At 31.0% G+C, this 24,541-nt stretch overlaps 2 protein-coding genes across 2 annotated transcripts; both read left to right on the top strand.

Annotated features, from left to right (window-relative positions):
* Positions 1-9,461: 9,461 nt before the first annotated feature.
* LOC134262706 (uncharacterized) lies at positions 9,462-23,060 on the top strand. Its single transcript, XM_062745072.1, has 10 exons — positions 9,462-9,550; positions 10,963-11,193; positions 11,781-11,865; positions 15,928-16,070; positions 16,549-16,678; positions 17,407-17,549; positions 18,748-18,783; positions 19,895-19,951; positions 20,998-21,064; positions 22,120-23,060. Exons 4-10 carry the CDS (start codon positions 16,034-16,036, stop codon positions 22,550-22,552), a joined length of 903 nt encoding a protein of 300 aa, XP_062601056.1. The 5' UTR covers positions 9,462-9,550; positions 10,963-11,193; positions 11,781-11,865; positions 15,928-16,033; the 3' UTR covers positions 22,553-23,060.
* Positions 23,061-23,354: 294 nt separating this feature from the next.
* LOC134262713 (uncharacterized) lies at positions 23,355-24,541 on the top strand. Its single transcript, XM_062745079.1, has 2 exons — positions 23,355-23,421; positions 24,217-24,541. The coding sequence occupies exons 1-2, from the start codon at positions 23,417-23,419 to the stop codon at positions 24,539-24,541; spliced, it is 330 nt and encodes a 109-aa protein (XP_062601063.1). The 5' UTR covers positions 23,355-23,416.

Here is a 24,541-nt window from a genome sequence, read left to right as displayed (position 1 = left end):
ATGATAAACCGAAGCTCTTACGAAATGGGTAATAAAAATGTTTTTAAAGAAAAAATAAATAACATACGCTCTTGAAATTTTAAACTTAGAAATTTAGAAATATTTTTATCATGTTTTCATATATTTTTTTTTGTGCCCGTTATATTTCGTAGTACTCCTTAAAAACAGGAAAATTCGTTAATTTTTGGCATTTTGAGATGCTCTCTCTGCTAACAAGACGGTCGAATTTTGTGCTTCTTACATATAAAGTACAATATAGTATTACTCATCATATATCATAGTTTGAACAAAAAGTCTATTGTATTATTTATATAATAAGCTTTAAAGTGCAAAAAGTTGCACTTTCCTATATAATCCTATAGTACCTGTATTTTGAGACGGTCCCTAAAGAATATCTGGACGGTAGATTTTCCCCAAACTTGGCATGTATGCTGAAGTTAATGTAAGTTATTTATGATAAAAAAAAATGAAGAGTTTCGCTATTTTAGTTTTCACACAATAAAACTCCAGTCGCCCCCTTGAGCAGACTTTTTTTTTAAACTCAAAATATTTAAAGACCATTATTTTAAAAAGTTTCTTTTAAAAGCAGTTGATATTTTCAAAAAGAGGAAAGATATGGATTTGTTAGATCATTAACTGGAACGGGCAATATATATCTTCATCTGTAAGGATTTTTATAGAAAGTCTAGGAATCAGTATGGATGGGAAGATCGAAGTCATAAAAGCATTAAAACATTTTATTTCAAGAATTTCATCCTTGGAAAGTTAACTGTGAGTATAGCCAGACTTTTGGTAATCATATTTCCCACATATATGTCTAGTGCTTAACCTTAATTTCCACAGCCGATAAAAAAATTAAGAAAAAAGGGTGATTGATCAAGTAGATCCTATAATCAGAGGGAGATAAGGTTGTAAACATTACACAACTGATATTCTATTTTAATATTCCCTCAATTTTGATTTTTTTTTTCTCAGAATTATGTCGTTGAAATCATCAACTCCAATCATACATTGGTTTCCACAACTCACGATGATTTAGTTTCCATACATGCAAAACTTGGACGAATCTGTGATGAGAAGCACTACACCCATTTTTATCGTATAAACTAGTTTGCTACGAACCAATGGCAGTCAAATACGTGTATTTGAAAGACAAATTTATGACAATGTAACTAGGATATTAAAGTGCCTAATATTCTTATCCTCTCTTTCATATTGATTAAAATTAAAACAATAAATGAGGATGGTAAAAGTTTTAATGCACAATGCTTTGTTTCATGTACAAATTAAAGATACATGTATACACAAATTATAGATACATGTACATGTATACCTTAAAAAAATCATATCTTATTTTACTATACATTATGTTCATATGCACTCACACCAAACCGTGCTTTCCATGCGCCATAATATGAAAAAAAATATTTCTAATGATAAGTCTGGTTCTGATTTTTAAAAAGAAGGCTATACTAGAAATAAGTTTTAATGGCAAATTATTTTTATTAAGCCATAGTTTTAAACCTATTTTGAATAAGATGAATCTAAAAAAAATATGCTGGCCTTCATGAAAATGTCTTTAAAAAGGTCAAATAGCGATTCAAAATGGCGTACATCCATTTTTTTTCTAATTTTTTTCTTAATTTCGTTCAAATAATGGAAAGAATTGTGAATATTTCATTGAGTGTAATGAAGCTATAAAATGATAAAAGAATACTAACATTATAAATCTAATTCAAAAAGATAGTCGTTTCCACACTTAATTCGAATTTTCTCTAATTTATTTGTTGTTTTTCTCTTTATTCCGCTTTTTCAGAATTTTACATTTGCAAATACCCGAACACTGCAGTTGATATTTTTTCCCTCTGCATCTCACTATTCTGCAATTCAATGATGGTGCAGCTGTAAGTAATAAGTCAAAGGGCGATTCATAATAGCTGATAATAGTGGATATCAATTTTTTAAAATTATTTCTTAATGGCGATGAATTCGAAAAATTTAGTCGTTTAAGTAGATCAAAATGGCGAAAGCTTTGTTTTATTACTTCTATTAATAGGTTAATTTTTTTGTCGATATTTACGAAGAACTTTTACCTATTACCTGTCTATTCTTGCATCTTAATATAACAAATATTGAACAATATCACACAATAATTGCTGTTTGGAGGACAATATGACAATTAAGCTTCCCCATGAGCAGTATTCCCCGAGCCCAAAGGCGATTGAACACTCTAGTTTGATGGTTGCTTTATCATCTAAGTTATTGGAAATTATTCTTGATCTACTTTTAGTCCAGATTAGAAAAATATAAATTTCTTTGTTCACTTGGAAAGTCTAATGCATCAGAACTTAGAATATGATTTTTAACATGATGGACCAAGCAATCAGAGAGCTAGGAATTATTTAATCATATAAATTTGAATGTAATACTATATACCAACATATTCATTTATGAATTATCAAAACCAGTATAATATATGTAAACCATAAATGTTCTTGACTATTCAGCTCTTATTCTGTGTCCCGGTATTTGCATATTGCTATTTATAGCCAACAAAAGCAACTGTATTCACACATATTAAATATTGTAAAAAGATAATCTTGTATTGTTAGATATAAATTCAAGCGACTGCAAAATTCCTTTATTTAGGAATATTGTACATGTTTAAAAACCAAATCGATAATCCAAACATACTTTTTTTTCATTTAAGGAATGAATTTAGTAGCTACCCATTTTATACGGTATAAACTGGGTTGGGGCAGTTTCGCGGTTTATACAAAAGCATAAACTGTTCCAACCCAGTTTAAACCGTATAAAATGTGAAGCTATTAAATTCATTGCTTATAATTTAATTTTTCAGTCGTTTGATGTAAGAAAAATATGATTGGTCCAACAAAATGACTTCAGTTTGTACAAAATGTGAATGTAACGTCAGGCAGATTGATAGGTTTTTTGACGCAAGTCATTGTGACGTAGGCAATCCATTTTATACGATATAAAGTAATTTTTTTATCCAATCAAATACAGCGTTACAACCAGATAAATTATACTTGGATGAATTTAGTGCCTATTGTTTTTGAAATGTACAAAATCGGAAAGGAGAAAATGTGTTCAATGCCCCAACCTCGATTCTTGATACATGTACAACCATACACTATCCTAACAAAGAAGTGGAGATCAAGTTCCCGTGTACAGTTCTTGGAGTGTTAAAAAATATACAAGAAGAGTATTTACTAGAATGTCTTCGGCCTATTTGTAAAAAAGCTTATGCATGATAGGGGTCGCGGGGAATCTGCAAGTTCTCGTAGATCGCACAATTATACAACTTTTCTCACCAAAAAATGCACACAATGTGATCCCAGATGATAAAGTTTGAGAATTATTTTGCTTTTGAATAACCTTTCTACCCCAAAAAGACAATAGATCTATATGGTTAAAATAAGAAAGCTACATGTCTTATCAGAGATTGTTTCCATAATGCCTAAGGTTTTGGAAAACAAAAAGCTAGCAGTCCTTTAACATTTGAACATAAATGCGTTGTTCCTTGAGCAGTTGAAAAGACCATAATTCCGAAGACTGACTGAAAGATACTGCATTTATAGCTGGAACAGAGGATGTTGGTGGAAATAAAGGAAACTCTTACAAATGCACACTTGCTAATTTTGAAAGCTAGTACAAAGGGTTCCATGAAATCGGGCAAGAATTTCTTCAATTATATGAGATGGTTTGCTGAAGGATGTTACAGTAGAGAGCAAGTTGATTAACCTCTTGCACCTCGAACTGTTCTCATACTAGCATATCGTATATCGATGTGTTATTTCTCATTCTTTCCAAAAATAGACACCTGTAGAACGCAAGTGGAACCTATAACGCCTGCAATCATTCCTTTTAAATTGTTTCAGGGATAAATATACAGCTGTATGTCTTTTCCAGAACTTCAGAAAAATATATTTAAGACAATTCATTCATCGTAGTCCATATCAATTAAAGATTGGGGAGAAGGAAAATTAACTGATAAAAATTTGCCTTTGAGTTGCATAACAAAAACTACGTGCATCGAAAATTATTTAGAAATCATGCTTCCCTTTTTTGTTATATGCATGCAAAGTGAACACAATGCCAGGCAGTACGTGATATAAAGATAGGCGGATGTAGTAATAGCCTCACATTACTAAGTACAATGAGATAGATGTTCTTGGTTGTTTGCTGCAAACTTGTGAATGGGTCATTGCAGAGATTTTTCCAAAATTGAAATTATAACTTAAAGCTACACCATCATTCAAATGTAGAATAGTGAGATATGGAGGGAAAAAATACCTATCTGCAGTTTATGGTTTTTTTACAAATGTAAAATTCTAAACAAAGCAGAATATAAAAACAATGGACAAATAATACAGATAAGATTCGATTTTACTGTAGAAGTAACATTATGTGATGAATTAAAGAAACAATGTTAGCATTCTTTTATCATTTGTATAGTTGCATTACACTCAATGAGATATTTACACATTCTTTCTCCTATTTGAACGGCAGTAAAAAAAAATTAGAAAAATTGGATGTCCGCTATTTTGAATCGCCATTTCGACCTGTTTAATGCCGTTTTCATGAAGGTCAGCATATTTTGGCGGTGGGGGGGGGGGGTTCAGCATAGTCAAAATAGGTTAAAAACAATGCTGGACCAAGTAAGAATGATTTGCCGTTAGAAGTATTTTTATGCCCCGCCATGCATATGGCAGGGGAATATAGTGTTTGTCATGTCCGTCCTTCCGTCTGTCCTTCCGTCACACTATGCGTTAAGCTCTGTTCAAAGCTCAGTTTCAAAGAAACTATCCAAGATATTTTCATAAAATTTCATACTCCATTTATTGATAGATGTTGATAAGAGCTATGCAACTGCATCAACATTTTTTGACCTTGACCTTTCATTTCACCTTGACCAAACTTTTTCCTACATTAGTGTTTTGATCAGTTTTAAACATACCATTCAAGATGGTGTTATCAAACTTCACATGTTAATATATACTGATGAGAGCTGTTCAACTGCATCACAATTTTGACCTTGACCTTTCCTTTGACCTTGATCTCACTTATCTTTAATCAGTGTTTAGCTCAATTTTATAGATACTATTCTAGTTATTTTTATCAAACTTCATTTGTTGATACATATTGATGAGAGATATGTAACTGCATCAACATTTGATTGTTGATACATATTGATGAGAGATATGTAACTGCATCAACATTTGACCTTGACCTCACTTTTCTTAAATCAGTGTCAAACTTTACATGCTGATACATACTGATGTAAGAAATTCAACCGTATAAACATTTTTTTTACCTTTGACCTTTCATTTGACCTGAATCTCACTTTTATCAAATTGTTTTTTAAGTCAGTTTTAAAGAAACCATTTATAATATTTTTTCAACTTCATATGCTGATACATACTGATGTTAGCAATTCAACTGTATCACTTTTCAAGATATTCTGATCAAATTCCATACACTAATACAACTTTTCATGTTGCGTTACTAACCCTCGGCGGGGCATTCATTTTCTATGGGCATATTTCTAGTTTTCTATTAATCAGACAAGACTATTTCAAAATTGGAGCAGAGCCAACAGAGATCTCAAAAACATCAGATGCTATGTTGGAGTAAGCATCCCCTGGCCACCGGTCAAACCCAAACGGTTTGCTTTTCAACGAAAAATAAGTGAAATTTCATCGTCTCGGTAATTTAGTGTATTAATAATGGCCTAACAATGAGTATTAAAAACGTCAATCAGCATTCGACTCAATGATAAATTGTATTTGTTGACAAGGTCATTGTATCAACCATAAAACTTATGAAATGATGTCTATGAACAAAGCTACTGAAATTCGAGATCTTGTTTCATCAACTCGTTTGTCAATAGTTTAACTCAATCAAAGTTCTTTGGACGTTACAATAAATGCAATCTGTCTTTAAGTCATTTGTCGACTGACGGTTGTCATACTTGTTGTAAGGTTATTATTTGCTCATTTAGTTGTCCATGGATTTTTCCGTCACTCCTGAGTATGATACTGAGCACACGGCAGATGTGACCGGTTTGCTTGCTCGTTTATGTTCCAATTCTGATGTTTCAGACTTCCGTGTTTCAGCTACTCCATTTATTGTTTAATGGACTATTGAGTTCAATTACTCTTCAATACCTCCATTAACTTTCATTCAATATATGATCACTTTTTTAAAAAGTAGGTCTTCAGTATTCTTTGTAAAAAATCGCTTCTCTTCAAAAATATATTGTATTTTCAAAATAAAATTTCGTTTTTCATATCGTAAATATTTTAAAAATTGAATAAAGTCTTTCCTTTTCATTTCAATATATAATTAAATAAATACATGTGTGATTTGACATAGCGCTTCTATATGTACTCTTTAAACATGCAAAATAATGTAGGAAGTGTGTTGTTAGTGTGTTGTAATCTCGTGATATCCGCTTTAGAAGTGTTTGTGCTAAAATCTATAAGAAAAGACATGATGGCCTTTTATATATTATTCATTGGAGGTGTTTATTCTCAAACAGGTAATTCGGATATTTTATTAGGTTTGGGTTTCCCTGCAATTCGGCAATTCGCGGAAAAATGAACTTCGTCATCTTTTCATAATCAATATATAAAACGACAATTAAGTTGGAACGATTTGTGGAAACATTTTTAAAAAATCAAGTAATATAGATCGTCAATGATTTATATTCCTTGTCGTTGCTTAATGCACCTGATTCCACCTCTTATTTTCTTGCTCTGCTCCAAAATAGCATTGTTTTAGTGGACTTTAGAACTTGAAGACTATTTGTTATATCCATATAGTTCATAATTACTAAATTAGAATACAATTTTAATTTTTTTTAACTTTTTATAATAATCTAAATTTCAACTTGATAGGTTTTGTATTATCTTTCTGTGAAAAAAAAAGAAATATATAAGAAGTCTTCTGAAATGTACATGTTTACATAATACAGGCTTTAGCCTCAATTCTTTAATATTAGAATCAAAATCTAAAGAGCAAACTTAATTATTATTTAACTCGGTTTATACAAAATGCATATAGTGTATCTCTTTTCCTACAAAAGTAAATACTTTTTTTTTGAATATTTAATGAAATGATCAAAACTAAGGTGTCATCGCTTTATACTGCTTGTACTTGCTTTGACTAATTTAGTCGCTATAAGTCATTACAATTTTTTTCGTGCAGCTCAGTTATTCATGAAAGCTTCCTTCCGAGCATCCGTTATGACCAACGTTTTAAAAACGGAGAAAATATTCCAACTGCTTTAAAATATAACAATGTTAAATTGTTTTTCATCAATTGATAAATATTTTCCGCCCAAGGGATATCTACTTATACCAAAGGCACAATAGTTCTATGTTCTTAAAAGGTGAAGTTTTGTTATAAAAAAGATATCATACTTTATAAAATATAAAGTTTAGAAATGAAACATTGATAATTGCAAATTTGATTAAAACTATTCATTATTGAGACGCCTGAAAAGAAAATCAATCACTGTCTTTTCGAAGGGTTTTGATCTTCATTTTTACTTTTGAAAATCGTTTAAAGAAATATCTATATATATTTCATTGACTAATAAGGTAACCAAATACATCTATGATGAAAACTAAAAAATAAAAAAAAAATCAAATTTAACTTTCTTTAAAATTTTAATCACATGTTCTAAAGAATGATATTATTTCTGCTCGCTTATATAGTTAAATCAATAAACGCTTTACAGTTGTTTTACAAAAAAATAATATTTTCTAATTGTCAATTAAAACGAGAGCAATAAAACAACTTTTTGATATGGATGGAAATTTTAAAGCCTAATACAATTCTATTAACATGAGTTAATATTTTAAACGGAAAACAGTACCACTAAATATTTCTTCATGAAGCGTTGTTTTATCTAAAACATATATCGAAAAATTATTGAATTATTGGATTTTGACTCCTGAAAAGAAATAACATAACTATTTTAAATTGCAAAATAGATCATTTCATGATTTGTTATCTACCTAAAAATCGAGATGAAGATGACATTCATTGTCGTTAATTTCACATCAAAAATGGTATTCAGGATAAAAATAGTACAATATATACATGTACGTACATGGTGTCATGTGCCAGGGATCCCTTCTACGAGGCACATGGTCCTACCTTCGAAATGAACAAGAGTCTATTTTATTATTTGTTCACTTTACTTATTTCACTTTTTGTTAAGTGAAGAATAAAAACGAAAGGTGAAAATATGAATAAAAATGAACATTTTGCATTCAGTAGACTCATCAATATCGAAGGCTACAACAAGGTGTAAAAAATATAATATTTCTTGCTCATCGAAAGAAGCTCATGCAAATACTAGTTTATTTTTTGGTACCAAAGTATATTTTTGTATGAATATAGTTTCAGATAAAATGAGTTTTGCCAAATATCTTTACATCTGAAAAGGAAGTGTCTAAGGTGTTTCATATCGTTTAAGAGGATTAAGATGTTCAAAAGTCCACTAAACAATAAAAAAAAATTGGAGCAGAGCAAATACGAACCTCAGAAATACCAGACGTTGGTTCAAGTGCCACTGAGGAGTGAGCATCCCCTGCCGACCGGTCACATCCTCTGTGTGCTCCTTGTCATGATCGGGAAATTAAGGAAACAATCTGTCTACCATTCATGTTTAAACAATGGCCTAACAATCAGAATGAAAAACGTCAGCCAACATTTCATTTGATGAATAATTGTATTTGCTAACTAGATCATTGTATTAACAATAGTAATTATGAAAACAAGACTGCTGATATTCTTTTTTATCAACTTGTTTGTTAATAATTAACCTCGTTTTAAAATTAAAAAGTTTATACGTAGAAAATGCTCTTGCGTTTCGAATCAACTAAGCGATATAAACTCCAAATGCACAACTGAGCGATATAAACTCTGAATGCAAGTGATTAAGGTGTATTTTACGCATTTGTAAAGTTAAAGTCAACGGGTTTATCATAGAAAAAAAAACAATTACACACAAATTATATCAGTCTGCCTTATTGGTTTTTTTCATGCTTACATATTAAAGAATATGTAAGTTTATGTAAATATAACTGTTTTGTTAACATCTATTTAAAACTAAATATATATTTCTATAATTTTGCAGATGTAACGGAGTTTTTAACAGATTTGGATGAAGCAACCTTAGAGAGGAAAATAGAAACTGATAGATTTACAACCATAGGTAGAATATACGTATAAACAAATTGAAACCATTTTTCGAGTTTCATTTTTATATTTTTTTTTATATTTCAATATTTCTTAGTCTGATTCAACCTCTGATTATTGGAGGTCCCCTGTTTGTTCTTTTTTGTATTGTTAAAGAAACTTTAGAGCTTGAACACTATTTGTTATCTCATATATTTCACTTAATATCTCTTTAAAGGTGAAATAAGTTCATCAGACAATTTCTATACAGGGAAGGATTTCACTACTCTCAGTGCATTGAATTCCCTAAGCACAGAAATTACAAGTAAAAAGGGTAAGTGGTCTAGACAATTGTAATACGTTATCAGAGATATTTTCAAATACAATGCTTTCTCATTAAGTTACTATATATCGTATCTTGTACTAACTAACTAAATTATGTACCAATCAAACGAATTGCGTATTGAAAAAGTCAAAATATAGCATTTAATTTTTTTCTAGTAAAGTTCATGAAAGAATTTCAAATTGTAAAATTACTAACATCTAACAGCAGATGAATGTATGTAATTGGTTTGAACACATGATTTGAATTGAACATGATTGGTTTGAAAAATGTTCTTGAAACATAGAGTCCTTTTTTCAGATAGAATTAAAAGTTTAAAAGACTAACTTGTACAATTGTTGAAATATACAAAAACTGCAGTGATTTCAACACACAGAATTTTAGAACTAAATAATTTAACCAAAGTTTTACTATCTTATCTCCTTCATGTATTTTTGCTTCTTTTTATATGCTTCTTTTGTGTCTTATGTATTCTATGTGTTTCTTCCATCATATACTTTTTATATTAATTGTCAGTTACAATGTTACTGTTACCTTTATAAAGTCCAATCATAAAGAGAATTTACTTATAATTCTATCCCTTTGAAAGTTAATATCTATTAAGACCGGTCGGCAGGGGATGCTCACTCCTCCATTGCACCTGATCCCACCTCTGATGTTTCGGAGGTCCGTGTTTGCTCTGTTCTTATTTTGTATATTGTTTAATGGACGTTCAGATTGAATGATGTTCGTTATCTCCATATCTTTCATAAAACAGTAATACTTTCTTAAGGACAGATGATACAAACAAATTTTTTCTTTGAAAAAAATTTAATATCATGCCACAAAATTAGAAAAGTGGATGGTTCCTAAATTTTTTTCTCCTAAGAACTGGAATATGAAATACACTTTGAAAATATTTGTATTATTTCAATGAAAAAACAAATATAGACAAATGACATTCAGTAAAGGTTTACAGGTGTAAATAAATTTCAGAATATGTTATCTTGGTGCGAAAAGTGTAATATAAACTTAAGAAAAATATACCAAGTCAGGTGAATTAAATAAGGAAAAGCTAAATTGTAAAAATCAGCCTATGTAATATTGCTAATTTTTTGTCATTTTGCTCCTCCTCTTAAAATTCACCTGGCTTGGTATATTTTCTAAAGTTTATATTACACTTTAAGCACCAAGGTAACATATTCTGAAATTTGTTTTCACCTTTAAAACCTTTACTTAATGTGATTTGTCTATTTTTGTTTTTTCATTGAAATATTACTAATATTTTCCTAGTCTATTTCATTTTCCAGTTCTCAGAAGAAAATATTCTAAGAATTATCCAATTTTCTAAACTTGTGACATGATATTAAATCTTTTTCAAAGAAAAAATTTGTTTGTATCATCTGTCCTTAATTCAAACAAAGAGGACGTACCTGATTGTCGACTGCCGGGAGTGTTATACAGAGGAACTAGAAATGTAACAATAACGGGACGGTTGTGCCAGAGGTGGGTTAAACAGAGTCCACATGAACACAACTATGATGTCTTCAATCTTGCTCAAGAGAACTATTGTCGGAACTTTGACCGAGAGGAACCATGGTGCTACACGAGTGACCCCAATGTACGCTGGGAACTCTGTGACGTCAGAGTCTGTGGTTAGTTCTTAAATATATCATTTAACTTTATAATATAATAATAAAACGAAAAAAATTACAAACCGTATTCAATAAAAAAAAAAGATAAAAAGTATAATTGGAGACTTGCGCCATAAACAGGTTGTAACGGAATATTACTTTATCATTAGAAGGTTGATGATGGAGAAGATGATACCATCTTCTTTGTCACAAAAATATATAATCAAATTTATAGAGAAATTAATGTCTTACTCAAAAGCAGGAGGGTATAAAGTGATCGTGATGCCCGTTTGTCCGTCTGTCTGAACGTCCGTCTGTTACGCTTTGTGGTGCCCATCCCTTATCCGTAGCTTCTATTATACCACTGAATAAAATTTAATGATACTTTCACAGATTCTTTACTACATAGTGCCATTGTTCACCTCTTATTTTACTTTTTGATCTGACATTTATTTCGGGGGTCCTAAGACAAAACATGGACTTTGACATTATAACCATATGGGAGGTGGGGCTATCATTTGTGAGCTTATTGCTCATAGCCCCTCTAGTTTTTTACGGATTTTTTTCTGAATGGGAAATAAGCATTTTTCCTTTTTTCTTTATTTCAGTAACCAAATGTCTCAACCAGTCTTTCTATAGCTTTGACGTCATTAAACAGTGCTACTTGGTTAATAATCAACAAACAGACTGCAAGTAAGTTTTCATTTATTATCCTACCATAATCAAAGATATAGTTTTTCCCTCTTCGACTATTTATCTGTCTGTGTGTCTGATTGTCTGCGAGTCATCAAAGACTTTATCATTGCCAATAACTAGGTTGGAGCTATGCCTGTCATATTTCATGTGTGTATTACTTGTGACAAGGTCATTTTCTTGCCAGAATTCTCATTCACCTTTCCCTCACGCAGGGGTGATAAGGAAGTATACAGAATATTCTACCTTGACTAAATCAGTGATACATTATGACGTCATAGTAGGCGAGATGACGTCAGTATTAGAGCACATGTTTCCGTAATATTGGAATATAATTTAATTTTGTTTGTATTCTAGTCTCTCATTGGTTGATTTCCAAAAAGGAACGCAAACTATTTCTCAATAACCTGGTTTTGTATGGGGACACGCCTCCTTGACAACCAGCTGAATCATCTGTATCCATGCAATCCCCTCATGTCCAGTCCATGGGATTCATTGAAAATTCCAGATTCAATTAATGTACCTTTAGCTTCAAACAGTAGCTCGATCTTACCTCATGTAAACAAACAGCATGGCTGCTAGATCTGTGTATCAGTTATTACGTCCCCTTGTTTCAAATCACTTCCGTTACTAGGGATGTATTTTTGAGCGGCAAATTTGAACTCATAAAAAGCAAAACAATTTTACACCCACAGTTGTTTAATTATTTTAAAAATAAATTATAAGGACTGAATCTAATTCTTGGCCAAATTATTCGATTATAACCTGGTTTGGGTCAGTTTACGCTCTTTTATAAACCGCTTCGCGGATTATTAAGCGTAAACTGACCCAAACCAGGTTATAATCGAATAATTTGGCCAAGAATTAGAGTCAGTCCTAAAATAATTTAAGGGGGGACCTATGTCCGAAAAGTCTTTGTGTGAAAGTTTCAAAACTTTGACATTTCTTTCATGGCCACTTGCTCTTAATTTTTTATATCAAAAACCATACCGTTATATGCTTATTTTTACACAGGAGCACGTGCAAAATCAGTGTGAAATGCTTAAAATTGATTATTTTCAGACATTATTGTTTTACCCTAAATATGCGCTAAAAAGAATCAAAAATTTCAAATTACATTCAAAATCAACAGGTATTTAAATTATTTGACTTGTATCTTAAAAATGAAAACAAATTCACTGTAATTCATCTCGCATGAAAAATTATAATGGAGCACAAAGTAAGTATTACCCCATTTTTCTTGTCGTATTTTTTTCAATTCCGACATGCATAAAAGGTAATATCTTAGAAAGTCTTTGTGTGAAAAGGTTGTAATTCATATTTTTTGAAAGGAAATGAATTATCTCTTTATTTTGATAAAGAAAAAAGTATACCTCTATGATAAAATAAATAAGAAATATGAAGTTTTCTTTATTTTCTTACTCTTGTGTCATAAATCCGTCAAAAACGAATTACTACGCTTGACGTTACGTTTAAAATATGTTCAATTTGAAGCCGTTTTCTGACGGAAAAATTGTCTCATGTCTACATTGAAATTAAATCATAAAGAATGAAGCTTATTTAAACATATGTTATACGATATAAGATAACCTGGAGCAGTTTACGCTTTTAATTAACTCTAGAAAATAAATAAAAACGTGTAAACATTTTTAAAAAAAATAAAATATTTTTATTTTGTTATGCTTAATCTGTCATTTTGACAGTCTGTCAATTTGGCTTGTACAAAGATAAGTAAAATGGAGTTTAAAATGATATATCGTGAATATTATGTGAAATTCAATTGGAGTTCAGCTAATTAAACAGGTATGCTAATTTATTTTCATCGATTGTATTCTCTTTCGAAGACAGTCAGCTATATACGTACAATGTATCCCGGTCGGCATTTCCTCTGTCATTCGTGCCAAAAAAAGCAACAGAACAAGAATAAGCTGGATATTTCAAAATATAAGATTTGTACAGATGGAAAGTTTGCCTTCTAAAATACTTGGAAAGTGCCGCTAGAATCCCGAGTTAAGCATGGTTTTATGAAAAATCTCTGTTCATATGTATAAAGTTCAAAACATCGGGTAAGGTTTCGTGCGAATGTATGCAATAATTATTTTACTGACAGCACAGTGGGATTCTAGCAGATTTTTTTAGGCAAAATAGATGTTTTTCGGCTATATTATTTACTCAAAGAAATTTTTTAACTCCGGGGTATTGTTGTTCTGTTAGCTTTTTTAATAAGGAACATTCGCTATTAATAGAAGTCATGTGATACTGGGGTGGTGGGGTGGTGGTGCACTTCTTTGCGTTAGACACTCTTTTATCTTCATGCAATAGTTAATAAAAGTTTAACGAGGCCGAGTCTAATTATTTCTGCCCTAGGGATTTTGATAATTTTTTGATAATTAATTTTTACTGTTATATTTATTGTTTTAGGATTAAAAAATCGAATGTTTACCACCCCATTTCTTAGTGGGCCATCTTAAATGTTGTCAAACTTTACTATTGGACCCTATGGGGATTTGTTGGAAAATCGCCAAATAATAACATTTTTTCCACATTTTTTGTACTTCTGCCCTAGGGATTTCTTTTTTATTTAAGTAAATGAAAGTAAATGTAAAAAGTCACCAAATTGTGAAATTTAAAAAAAGTTCACCATTTCGATTGGTCTCGGTAATAATTACTAAGTGTATATTTTCGAAGCCAAATATCTGTAAAATTGCCATATTACTGTATAAATACATATCTTTGCTGATGAATTATCGGTGCATACAATTTTTTTGGCATAAAAAGCAATTTTTAAATTTTTAAATTGCTAGTATGTTTCTTAGGAAGTTATGTCATCAGTTTTAAGTATAATATCCATGGACGTCTTGAACATACAAGCGAGTCATGCGTCATTCTTCAGCGTCATGCATTGCTTACAAAGTCCGAAAATGGTGACGTTGTTAGAACCATTTCAACGCTCTTTTTCCAATAATTGTCGTAAAATCACATTCTCAGATCAGTAGGAGTTACAAATAATGTTAATTTTGTATTGAAATTAAAATAATTTTCAAAGGTGTACTGTCACACAAATGATTGCATGAAATTAAAAAGCTGCGCAAAGTGATGCGCAATCGAATTAGACTCGGCCTCGTTAAGCTTATCAGCGGTATTGGTAAAATTATCAAACTCAATTTTCTTTAAAAAGTCTAAATTTCCTGAGAAATGAATTATATACCCGCACAATCATTCTAGAAACATTTTTTTAATAAATCTGTATATTTTAAACTCCCAACCCTTTAAAGTCGTCTCTACAAGTAGTAAATTTGCTTAGAATCTCCTGCAAGCCCTCAGACAATTCAAATCAAACCAGTTTATCGCCTGTAGTGGCGACTATAAAGGGCTGAGAGGAGGATAAAATATACAATTAAAATCTAAAAATGCTATATACCATCTCTACATCGCGAAATACTACGAAATGAAAAAGGCATGTCGGCTACCTGATATATTAATTTGATAAACATGATAAAGGATCAGCAGGCGTTTCTTACATTGTGAACGCAATTTGGCATTAATTGATGAGATAATAATATATCTATATGTCATGCTTATTTATTAGTAAGCATTTAAGTTAGCTAATATACCAAAGAAAATAATTCTAATTGAGTTTTACAAGATCAATTTATTAATCGCCCAGTGGATATATAATCCCTAAAGAGAGACAAAAAGAAGGAACATCTTCAAGTATCTTTTGACGGCAAATCATTAGATATTGACTTCAAATATTCGACATTTTCCATAGTTATTTAAAGCACAAAGTCTGAGTTTTGAATATTTTCGTTTTGTGTGAAATGACATGGTGGATAGTATTTTTTTAATCTTGGCTCAATCCCCATTATTTTCAAGTGTTAAATGTATATATTTATCTTAGGCACCTGCTCACACCTCTCCATTTTCTTGGGATCCCTATTTTTGGCATTTGTACAGAAATGTGTTTAAAGATTTTATGAGATACATAGCTATTTGTTATTTTTACCGCTTTTGATTCGTTTATTGAAATTCGCCTGAAATTACAAAAGACATATTTTTCAGATCAATATCAAAGCTTGGCCTTTGTTTGAAGAATCACATAGAAATTTCCTCTGAAGTGAAGTGTCCAGAAATAAAAGTGAGATCAATTCTTCTGCAATCACAAAGCATGATAGAGAAGATAATAGGGAAGTCTATTTATGACTGTAAGTATTTTGTTTCATGAAGAACATCTTGAGAATTCAATCTTTTAGCTACGTTGCCTTAAATCGAAGACAGTCAAAGAATTTCCACATTATGATATAAAAATAAACCTTTCTTGAGAAAAAAAACCAGCATTTCAAAATTACCATAGGGAAGTTTGAGAATTTGAATTGTAAAGTTCAATGGTGCCGTTTGTACAAAATGCACCAAGGTGGTTGGTGACGAGTAGAAACTGTATTTTTTTTTTTTTTAAAATGTAAGTTTCTTAAACGGTGAAATCAATTTAGTCGTCATTTTTATAGGATTGGTATGCTGCATTAACAAAAGCAAAACAAAAAACAAAAAAAAAAAACATATCAATAAATCTCTCTGCGAAATTGAATTGAATCAATTTTATCCAATATATGCTGTCAATGATATTCTTTTGTTAAATGCAACAATTATCGCAATAAACTTTTATTTTGTGGTCTTTTTTAAAAGGTGTTAGGTCCCCTTGTATTGATCCTGACTATGCAGATGCCGTCAGGTTGGTCAACTATGCAGAACCGTGTCTAAAAATATTTCCCATTATTAATTTCACCTTGGACACATCAATGGATCTTCTATGTCGGTATGATATTCTTTTACTTAATAGAATACTAGGATAAAAAGAACGATCAAAGTTAACTTCAAAAATTTTACTTTTAATGAATTTCTATACTAAAAAAGATATTTAAAAACAAAGACATCTAGCGAATCACATTTAATGTTCAACATAACATTTTTATTAGTTCCTTGCCAAGATAGTATCACCAATAAAGGAGAAAATTCAGGATTATGGAAAAAGTGGTGTGGATAAGACATGGATACTTGAAAGATTGATTAATGTTGTCAAATGTTCCTCTCGAGAATTTTTCACTCATATGGAGAAGCCACCACTTGCCGGTGGTGGTAAATTTGTACTACTCGGCACTTAGGCCATTCAACAGTGAGGGAGCTTTTTCGTGCTAGCACCCACTGCGACATGGGGTTGTGGTTTATACGATCTCATACGAAGGACCGGTCTCCACGTCCCGTAGTGGGATCTGAACCAGCGACGTATTGATCAACATCTCTTTGTTCGCGAGTTTAGAGCAGACGCTCTTATCACTGTGCCACGCTTAAAGTCAATATTTTGTGATACTATGATTATCCATACAACAGATTGTCAGCAAATGCATTTACTTTTTTAGGCAAATTGTTCTGAAACTGAATATTTCTTTTTTGTACGATCTTTAATGTAAATAAGAGCTCTATATTTAGTAATCTTATAGCATTTTGTACACATCAATATATCGTCTGTTGTTTTTTCCTACCCAGGTCTGCGGTAGGGATATCTAATTGTGTGCTAGCAACGGTCACCGAGGAAACCGACTCTACCTGTTTGTCCAAAGACAAAGTACTTATCGCCAATAATTTTATGAACCTCATTCCCAGACCATTCCGGACCAGAATCAGGTTTTGTGAGTAATTTTCTGTTTTTCTTTTCTTACTTCTTTAGCCAAATGTGATGTTGATTGATATAAGAGGTGAGTCAATAATTGATATCATATAATTATGCAAATTATTTGAATCTGATTCGTCGAGAAACATTTGTTTAAAAATACTATATTTACATTTGCTGATGTCTTACCTTATATCACAATGCTAATAAAATGGACATTCAATTTCCAATGACATGCAGTTGGTCACATGATCAGACTTTCTAAGGTATGAATATTATACATTATGTTGCATTTCCAAAGCAAAGTCCAAATAATGCATATATTCGTTTGTAACACGACTTAAAAAGTAAAATATAAATGTAAGAAATGAAATATCGTTTTCATTGTTTCATTTCAGAGTTTCAATGGGTATGACATGAAGTCGGTACGTGATCAAATCTACTATAACGCCCATCAAAAAGAATTTGATCACGTGACCGACTTCATGTCATACCCAAATGAAACTCTAAAGATAATATTTTATTTCTTAAGTAACCAGCTGAATAATGAGCCACGTCTCCCAGCGTAGCAACAGTCAACATTGCTTGACGACGGGTGTTGTTCCAAAAAATAATGCGCATAATTTATGCTTGCACGGTTCACTGTTAAAACATTCAGTATAATATTATAAATTTTGCATGTATTTGAGTGTAAAGTTGAAAAAAATTCATCGCTCGAAAACTATTGTTAACCTCTACTGCGTCTTGGTTGACAATGGTTTTCTTTGGGCGAAATTTTACAATGTTTTAGTCAACTACATGCAATATTATAAATTATTCAACTTGTGCTTAATGACGCATTTTTAATTCAAATGCTCATGATAGTGAATGATAAAAAGTTGAATGGGAGTCATAAGTATGCCAATAGTTACCCAGTCTTCTCTTTCTTTGGTATTTCTGGATTACAAATCTGAAATGTTTGACACAATCATGTTAATTGACTTTATTTGTCCAATTTAACTATTATAGGCAATTGGAAATAGGCGATAGGAAAATGTTCATGTCAATTTTAGTAATACAACTGTTCCAAATGTTTGAAGATGAAAAATAACAATTTTAAACTATAATAACTTGGACTTAATTATGTACATGGATATTTTCAAAATAATTTGGTAATGATTATGATATGCAAAATATTGACATTTTGAATGTGTTTTTTTTTTCTGTTTAATTTTTAGGCATAAAGAACAACTACACTGAGTTCTACTCAGCAGGTATTGTAGTCAGTAGCCAATATAAAATAATAGCGCAACATGGAAAATATGCCAGCAGAGCAGTTGCTATTCATAATGCCATGTTCACTGAATAATCGTTGTTTATAACTTATATTTGCATTTTTTGATTTTTTAAAAGAATATCAGAGGAAATCCTGACTTACATAATTGTCTTCAGTAAAGAAAAATATACGGCTTTAAAATCAGTACACCTAATCAATTCCTTTTCTCTAATAAATCACAAACAATTTATAAAGTATTTTCCTCTCAAACACAGTTATCTGGATACAAGCAGTGCCGTCATCACATTCTCTTAATCTTTGTTTTGATGCAGTTGTGACGTCATCGATCAACGTTTGAAACCCTCTGACAAAAATCAATAATTTTACACTATGATGAAAGATTAAAATGCTTTTATAATGATTATTACGCCAGAATGCATTTCTACAATTATTTTTTTTTAGTTTTCTATTTATTTTTAATAGCTGAAAATTCTTGAAATACATTTAATATACTAGTTAAAAAGAAATCTCCTTCTGAATGTTATTATACCCAAGTGTAAAGAGTTATCGTTCTTTGTACAAATATGTATGAAGGTGAAAAAATAAAAATATGGCAATTTAAAAATTTTTAAAAAGTTTTCTTATACAATTAAATACATTGTTCAAAATAGAATTTTTAAAGATATAAATCAGCAATTTTAAATATTCTGAATTTATTTTTTTTCAAAGAATATTATTAAAAACTTATATTGAATCCTCTTACAAAATTTTTCATATATATACTTCTCAACACCTTTAACAAGTGTAGTAGAGTTTGTTCTACACGAGTGTGATAGAGCAATTGCACTCATAGCGTCTATAGCACTGTGAACGCAGTTGGAGTCTGCATGTTCATAGTGGGAGAGAGCAGTGGATATGCAAATATTTAGTAAAATCAAAATGCTAATAAACATCCCTGCCAAAAATTATATAATCTTAGTTAGTTTCAGAAATTGATGTAAAAATAAAGTGGACCAACCTATTTATCATATAAAATCTAAGGGATTATTATTAGTTTAATTGAGTCTGCCTACATTTAGAATCATTGCGATTTATATTTTCTCATTTAGATATAGAAAATGCAATTCAAGACTCCACAGGGAATATTAGTCAAACTCTGATTTTCTGTAAGTAGTTGATTAAAACATTGCTTGAAGAACCCAAGCCTTATGAATATCAAATATCATTAAAGTAAATGAGCTGCATTTTTGAGAATTTTATTTTGCTGGTAAAATCTGTTATTATGATTAATCTGTACCTAATCTAAACCTTTATGATCAAAAAGACCAAAGTAAAGTTTAAAAATGTTTCAGAAGAAATATTTCTGTACAACCAAATATACAGTATTATATAAGAAATCATTATTGTACAAGACGACAATAATTCAATTTGCTTCAATCAAAGCTTATAAAAAGTTCTTCCACAGCAAATATGAACAACTGAAGTTTATTGACGCTCTATTTTCCTGTCATTGAAAGAGTTAATTACATATTTTAAATATTTTTTTCCGATGTCAAACATGCAGCTCACATTGCTTTAAGATAAAGTTTTGTTTTTTTATATAGATAAATAACAGCGCAATATATTTGCATATTTTATACACGTTAAAAAAAGAAATGATTGCAAATGTAGTAATCAGCGTCATATTTTCAAGGAATATGCTTCAACTAATTGAAGACGTTTGGTCTTAGTTATATATTTTAGAACAACTAAAATATAGTTTCTTTTATGTAAATAGGTCATCATTGCAAAAAACTTAAACTGCAGTCCTTGTTCATTTCATAAACGAATTATTCGATTTCTAATCTAGCATTAAGTCGAATACTGACTGACGTTTTTCTCACAACTCATAAGTCAACCATATACACACTGAATTGTCATCTGTCTGTTGGTCCTATTATGGCAATGAGAACAGTGTTGGTGTGTTCGTTCCACAGGGGATGCTCACTCCTCTATGACAACTTATCCTACCTCTGATGTTTTAGAGGTCTGTGTTTGCTTTTGGTTTCATTTGACTTGTGAACTTGATTATTGTTTGGTATCTCTATTTTTATCTGTGATAATATATCTAATTGGTAAAATAATATCAATATTTTTAAAATTCTTTTTTCGTTCAGTTTCTATCAGCAGGAATTTTAACGACAGTAATATTTATATACATACATATTTTCAGTGCTTGTGGGATTAGCGTTTTTTCTCCTTTTTGTTGCCATCTTGGCGATCAGCTTAGTGAAAATGAGGTATGTATCCTTGTTTTATATTATGACATTTAGTGCTAGTGAGATTCCTTGGTATCCTGAATAACCATAATTGTTGCAAGTATCTATAAGTGCAGCTATATAATTCAAAATGACACGTTTATTTTGCTTGACATTGATGATTATTTTATTAACATTTAATTATATTATCCGTCTACTCTGAATCAATGGACTGCTTCTATTACAAACAATAAGAGAATGAAATTTTATTCTATTGATAAGTATTTTTAGCTCACCTCAGTCGAAGAACTTTTTCATTTGTTGAAGCTATGGCTTTCATATATACACGTCTTTACCTTTGATACCAACGAATTGTTCCTTTTGACCTAATCTTTGATTTTTGTGAAATGTTACTAATCTTGGTCATAACTTTTGAACCTTGAATGCTAGGGCTTTATAAGGCCTTTTTTGAAGACTTATAATGTTGACAATTTGACCTTGACCTTTGATTTTACTCACTTTTAAAAACCTTGTACCTTAACTTCGACTTTAAAACGGAATTTAAAAAGACCTTTCCATGGTAACTATTTACTTTTACATTTGATCTACTTTAAGAATAATTTTATGTCAATATGATATGTACTTTTCGTGTAAGGGTTTTCATATGTCATATTTGTACATATATTCTATGAAACAAGATCGAGGCACAATTTATGTTGAACCTTTGGTCTTGGTCTTGGTGTTGTAATATGAATATTAAATGATATTTTTAGAATCATTTTTTGTGTCTATCTTATTTCCTAGACAAATAATTTTAATCTTTTTGAGACTTTGGTAAATTGAGCTAATTAGAATAACAGATAAAGTTTTATCATAATGGATATTTTAATTATTTGAATTTTTTTTTTGAGCACATTATGCATTTTGCTCGTATTGTTGGCAACTCATCTTTATTTTTAGTCTTTATCTAATATAACTATATTTTAGATTTTACACCAAAAAAATAGAAATTTACAAAATTCCAACAAATTGTTATTTGCAGCCTCAAAATAATTGAACATCGAAATTTCAGTTTTTGCTCTTTTTTATTATCACAGGGCAATGTTATTAAAGAAAAGAAGGAAAGAGTTAATGCGCCTTCCCAGTGTTCCAAAAGCAGGAACTCCTCAGTACGAATCCACCTTTGTCATATCAGAGGGTCCGTATCTTGATCCTGATTATGACGTCATAGAAGAAATGGACGAGGGTTATGAACGCTTACCCGAACCAAATATAGAAAACACAGAACAAGAGGAATCAAATATTGAAAGAACATATACATTACCTACCAATCCAGAAGGAACATATCTAGATGTAGTACATGTTAAGAAAAATGTTACTGATTATATAAATATTCATCCTTATACAGAATTAGTCAATGATTCAGAGGACCATAGGTCTACGGTAGATGACCAGTTATTCCACAGAGGAAATAGAGAAAGTCCAGAAAAATTAGCCACCATTACAGCACCGGATGTTGAAAATCAGTAGCATTGAATTTTCAAAATCTATAATCCAATCAATAGGCTCATATGTATGAATGATCAATCAAAATCATTAAATTTTTCTTTTCTATAAATATGTGCAGTACATTTCACTTTAAACTGGCATTATAACCTATCACAATAAATTTCATTTTCCAATTTTGAAAAAAAAACATGGGTGAATATCCAAAAAAGTGTTATATATTAACATTATACATTCTTCAAGGAGTTTTCTCTGAGAACCCTCCTTATACAAGCAGACTTACAATGAACCCAATTCAAACTCTAGAGATTTCTAAATGTCGAGAAAATTGTGGATACACATTTTACAATTACGTGACAACAGCGTGTAAAATACAGTGACAGTCGAAAAGTGTCACATCCGGTGTATTCTAGACTTCTTGTTTGGTACAAAATGTTCGCCAGAATTCCACCTCCTTACTCAAAACTGGTTATCCCCACCGACTATTTCTTACTACAACACAGAACTTTAGTGTGATGTAATATTTGATAAAAGAAACTAGTTAAATAAAGATTAAATCTTGAGATTATGGTTTTATTTTTTTTTAAAAAAAATATGTGTAATTTTTACAAAAATTTCAGATTAGAGTAATGTATAATTCTTACACTTGATTCGGTGTTAAGATTATTTTTTTAAAATAGAGTCTTTTACTTTCGATTATTACCTTTTACTTGTTTGTATTTTCCCTTGAAGCTTCATTGCATTTTTACATTGTTCCATTGTCTTTATTTAAAAGGAGAAGTTATGAGAGATACTAGTAAATTTTCTGACATGAAAACCTTATCTGCCAGACATACTTTGTAACCCAACGCTTGTGATAAGGGCAATATGTAATTTGTGTAACGGAAAATGAGGTTTGTCTTTTATATTCCTTTTCATGCATAATCGAATTTCGGGGAAAAATAGTTTTTAGACTGTTGGTCCGTCTGTCTTTCTGTTTGACCTCAGAACTTGAACATTGTCCATCACTTTGAGTCGGTGAGGCTTTGGTTTTCATATTTTACTAGTATTGCTTGTGACAAAACCTTTCTTTTCGTACCATCAAATTTGACCACGTGACCTTGACCTTGGAGATTGGCCCACTTTTCCCTAAAATTTCTGAAAATTAACCATATCCATAACTTTTGTATACTTTGTGTCAGAGAATTCATACTTAATGTGTGTATATACTCTGACATCAACTTTCATTGGGTATAAAATTATTTGATCTTTTGACCTTGATCTTACAGCTCACTATACCCTTGACCATAACTTTTGAACTAGGGCTTTCATATTTCACTGTTGCATTTCTTTTGACAATACCTTCTTTTGGATACCAAGTGGACACAATTTTGATCTTTTTACCTAAACCTTAGAGTTTGACCCTCTTAAGAAAACCTTGACCATACTTTTCGAATTATTAGGACTAGGACTTTCATATTCCACAGGTGTATTCCTGTGCAGAAGACCTAACCGCCAAAACTTTTGGTACTCTCTATATATTATGGTTTGACCTTGAACTTGTTGTGTTACTTGCATCTATGTTTCAACTCTCGCCATAATCTGTCATACTCGAGGGAATCAGTGTTTCACAAATAGATCTTGATTTTAATTCACAATACAGGTGATTTTATCAATCTATAAAAACGTTTAAATATCTTGATTTGCAGATTACAAGAAGGGACAAAACTTTTTCTCATTTGTCTCTATAATGCTGTAATAATTTGTGCTCAGGACCCGAATGCATTTCCGATGTTTCTGATTAAAACGACACTAAGTCCAATCTTACAGGAGAAAATGGAAGTCTGTCGTGGAAATTGTGGGGATAAATATTACACGTGTGCTGTAACCAAATGTGAAAATGAAGCGTGTGAAGACATGTGTCTTCTCGTGTTCCGGTCCTGTTACAATGACTGTGATCAACGAAGGCCCCCTAGCATTGGACAACTTCATGCGAGACCGTCACCCATAGATTCTTATGTCATTCGACAATAA

The sequence above is a fragment of the Saccostrea cucullata genome, unplaced genomic scaffold (genome assembly GCF_032062105.1).
Source record: "Saccostrea cucullata isolate Sc308-1 unplaced genomic scaffold, CSIRO_AGI_Scuc_v1 ctg5040, whole genome shotgun sequence".
NCBI lineage: Eukaryota > Metazoa > Mollusca > Bivalvia > Ostreida > Ostreidae > Saccostrea > Saccostrea cuccullata.
Note: the sequence above shows the minus strand (reverse complement) of the source record. Positions and strands in the feature narration are given on the sequence as shown.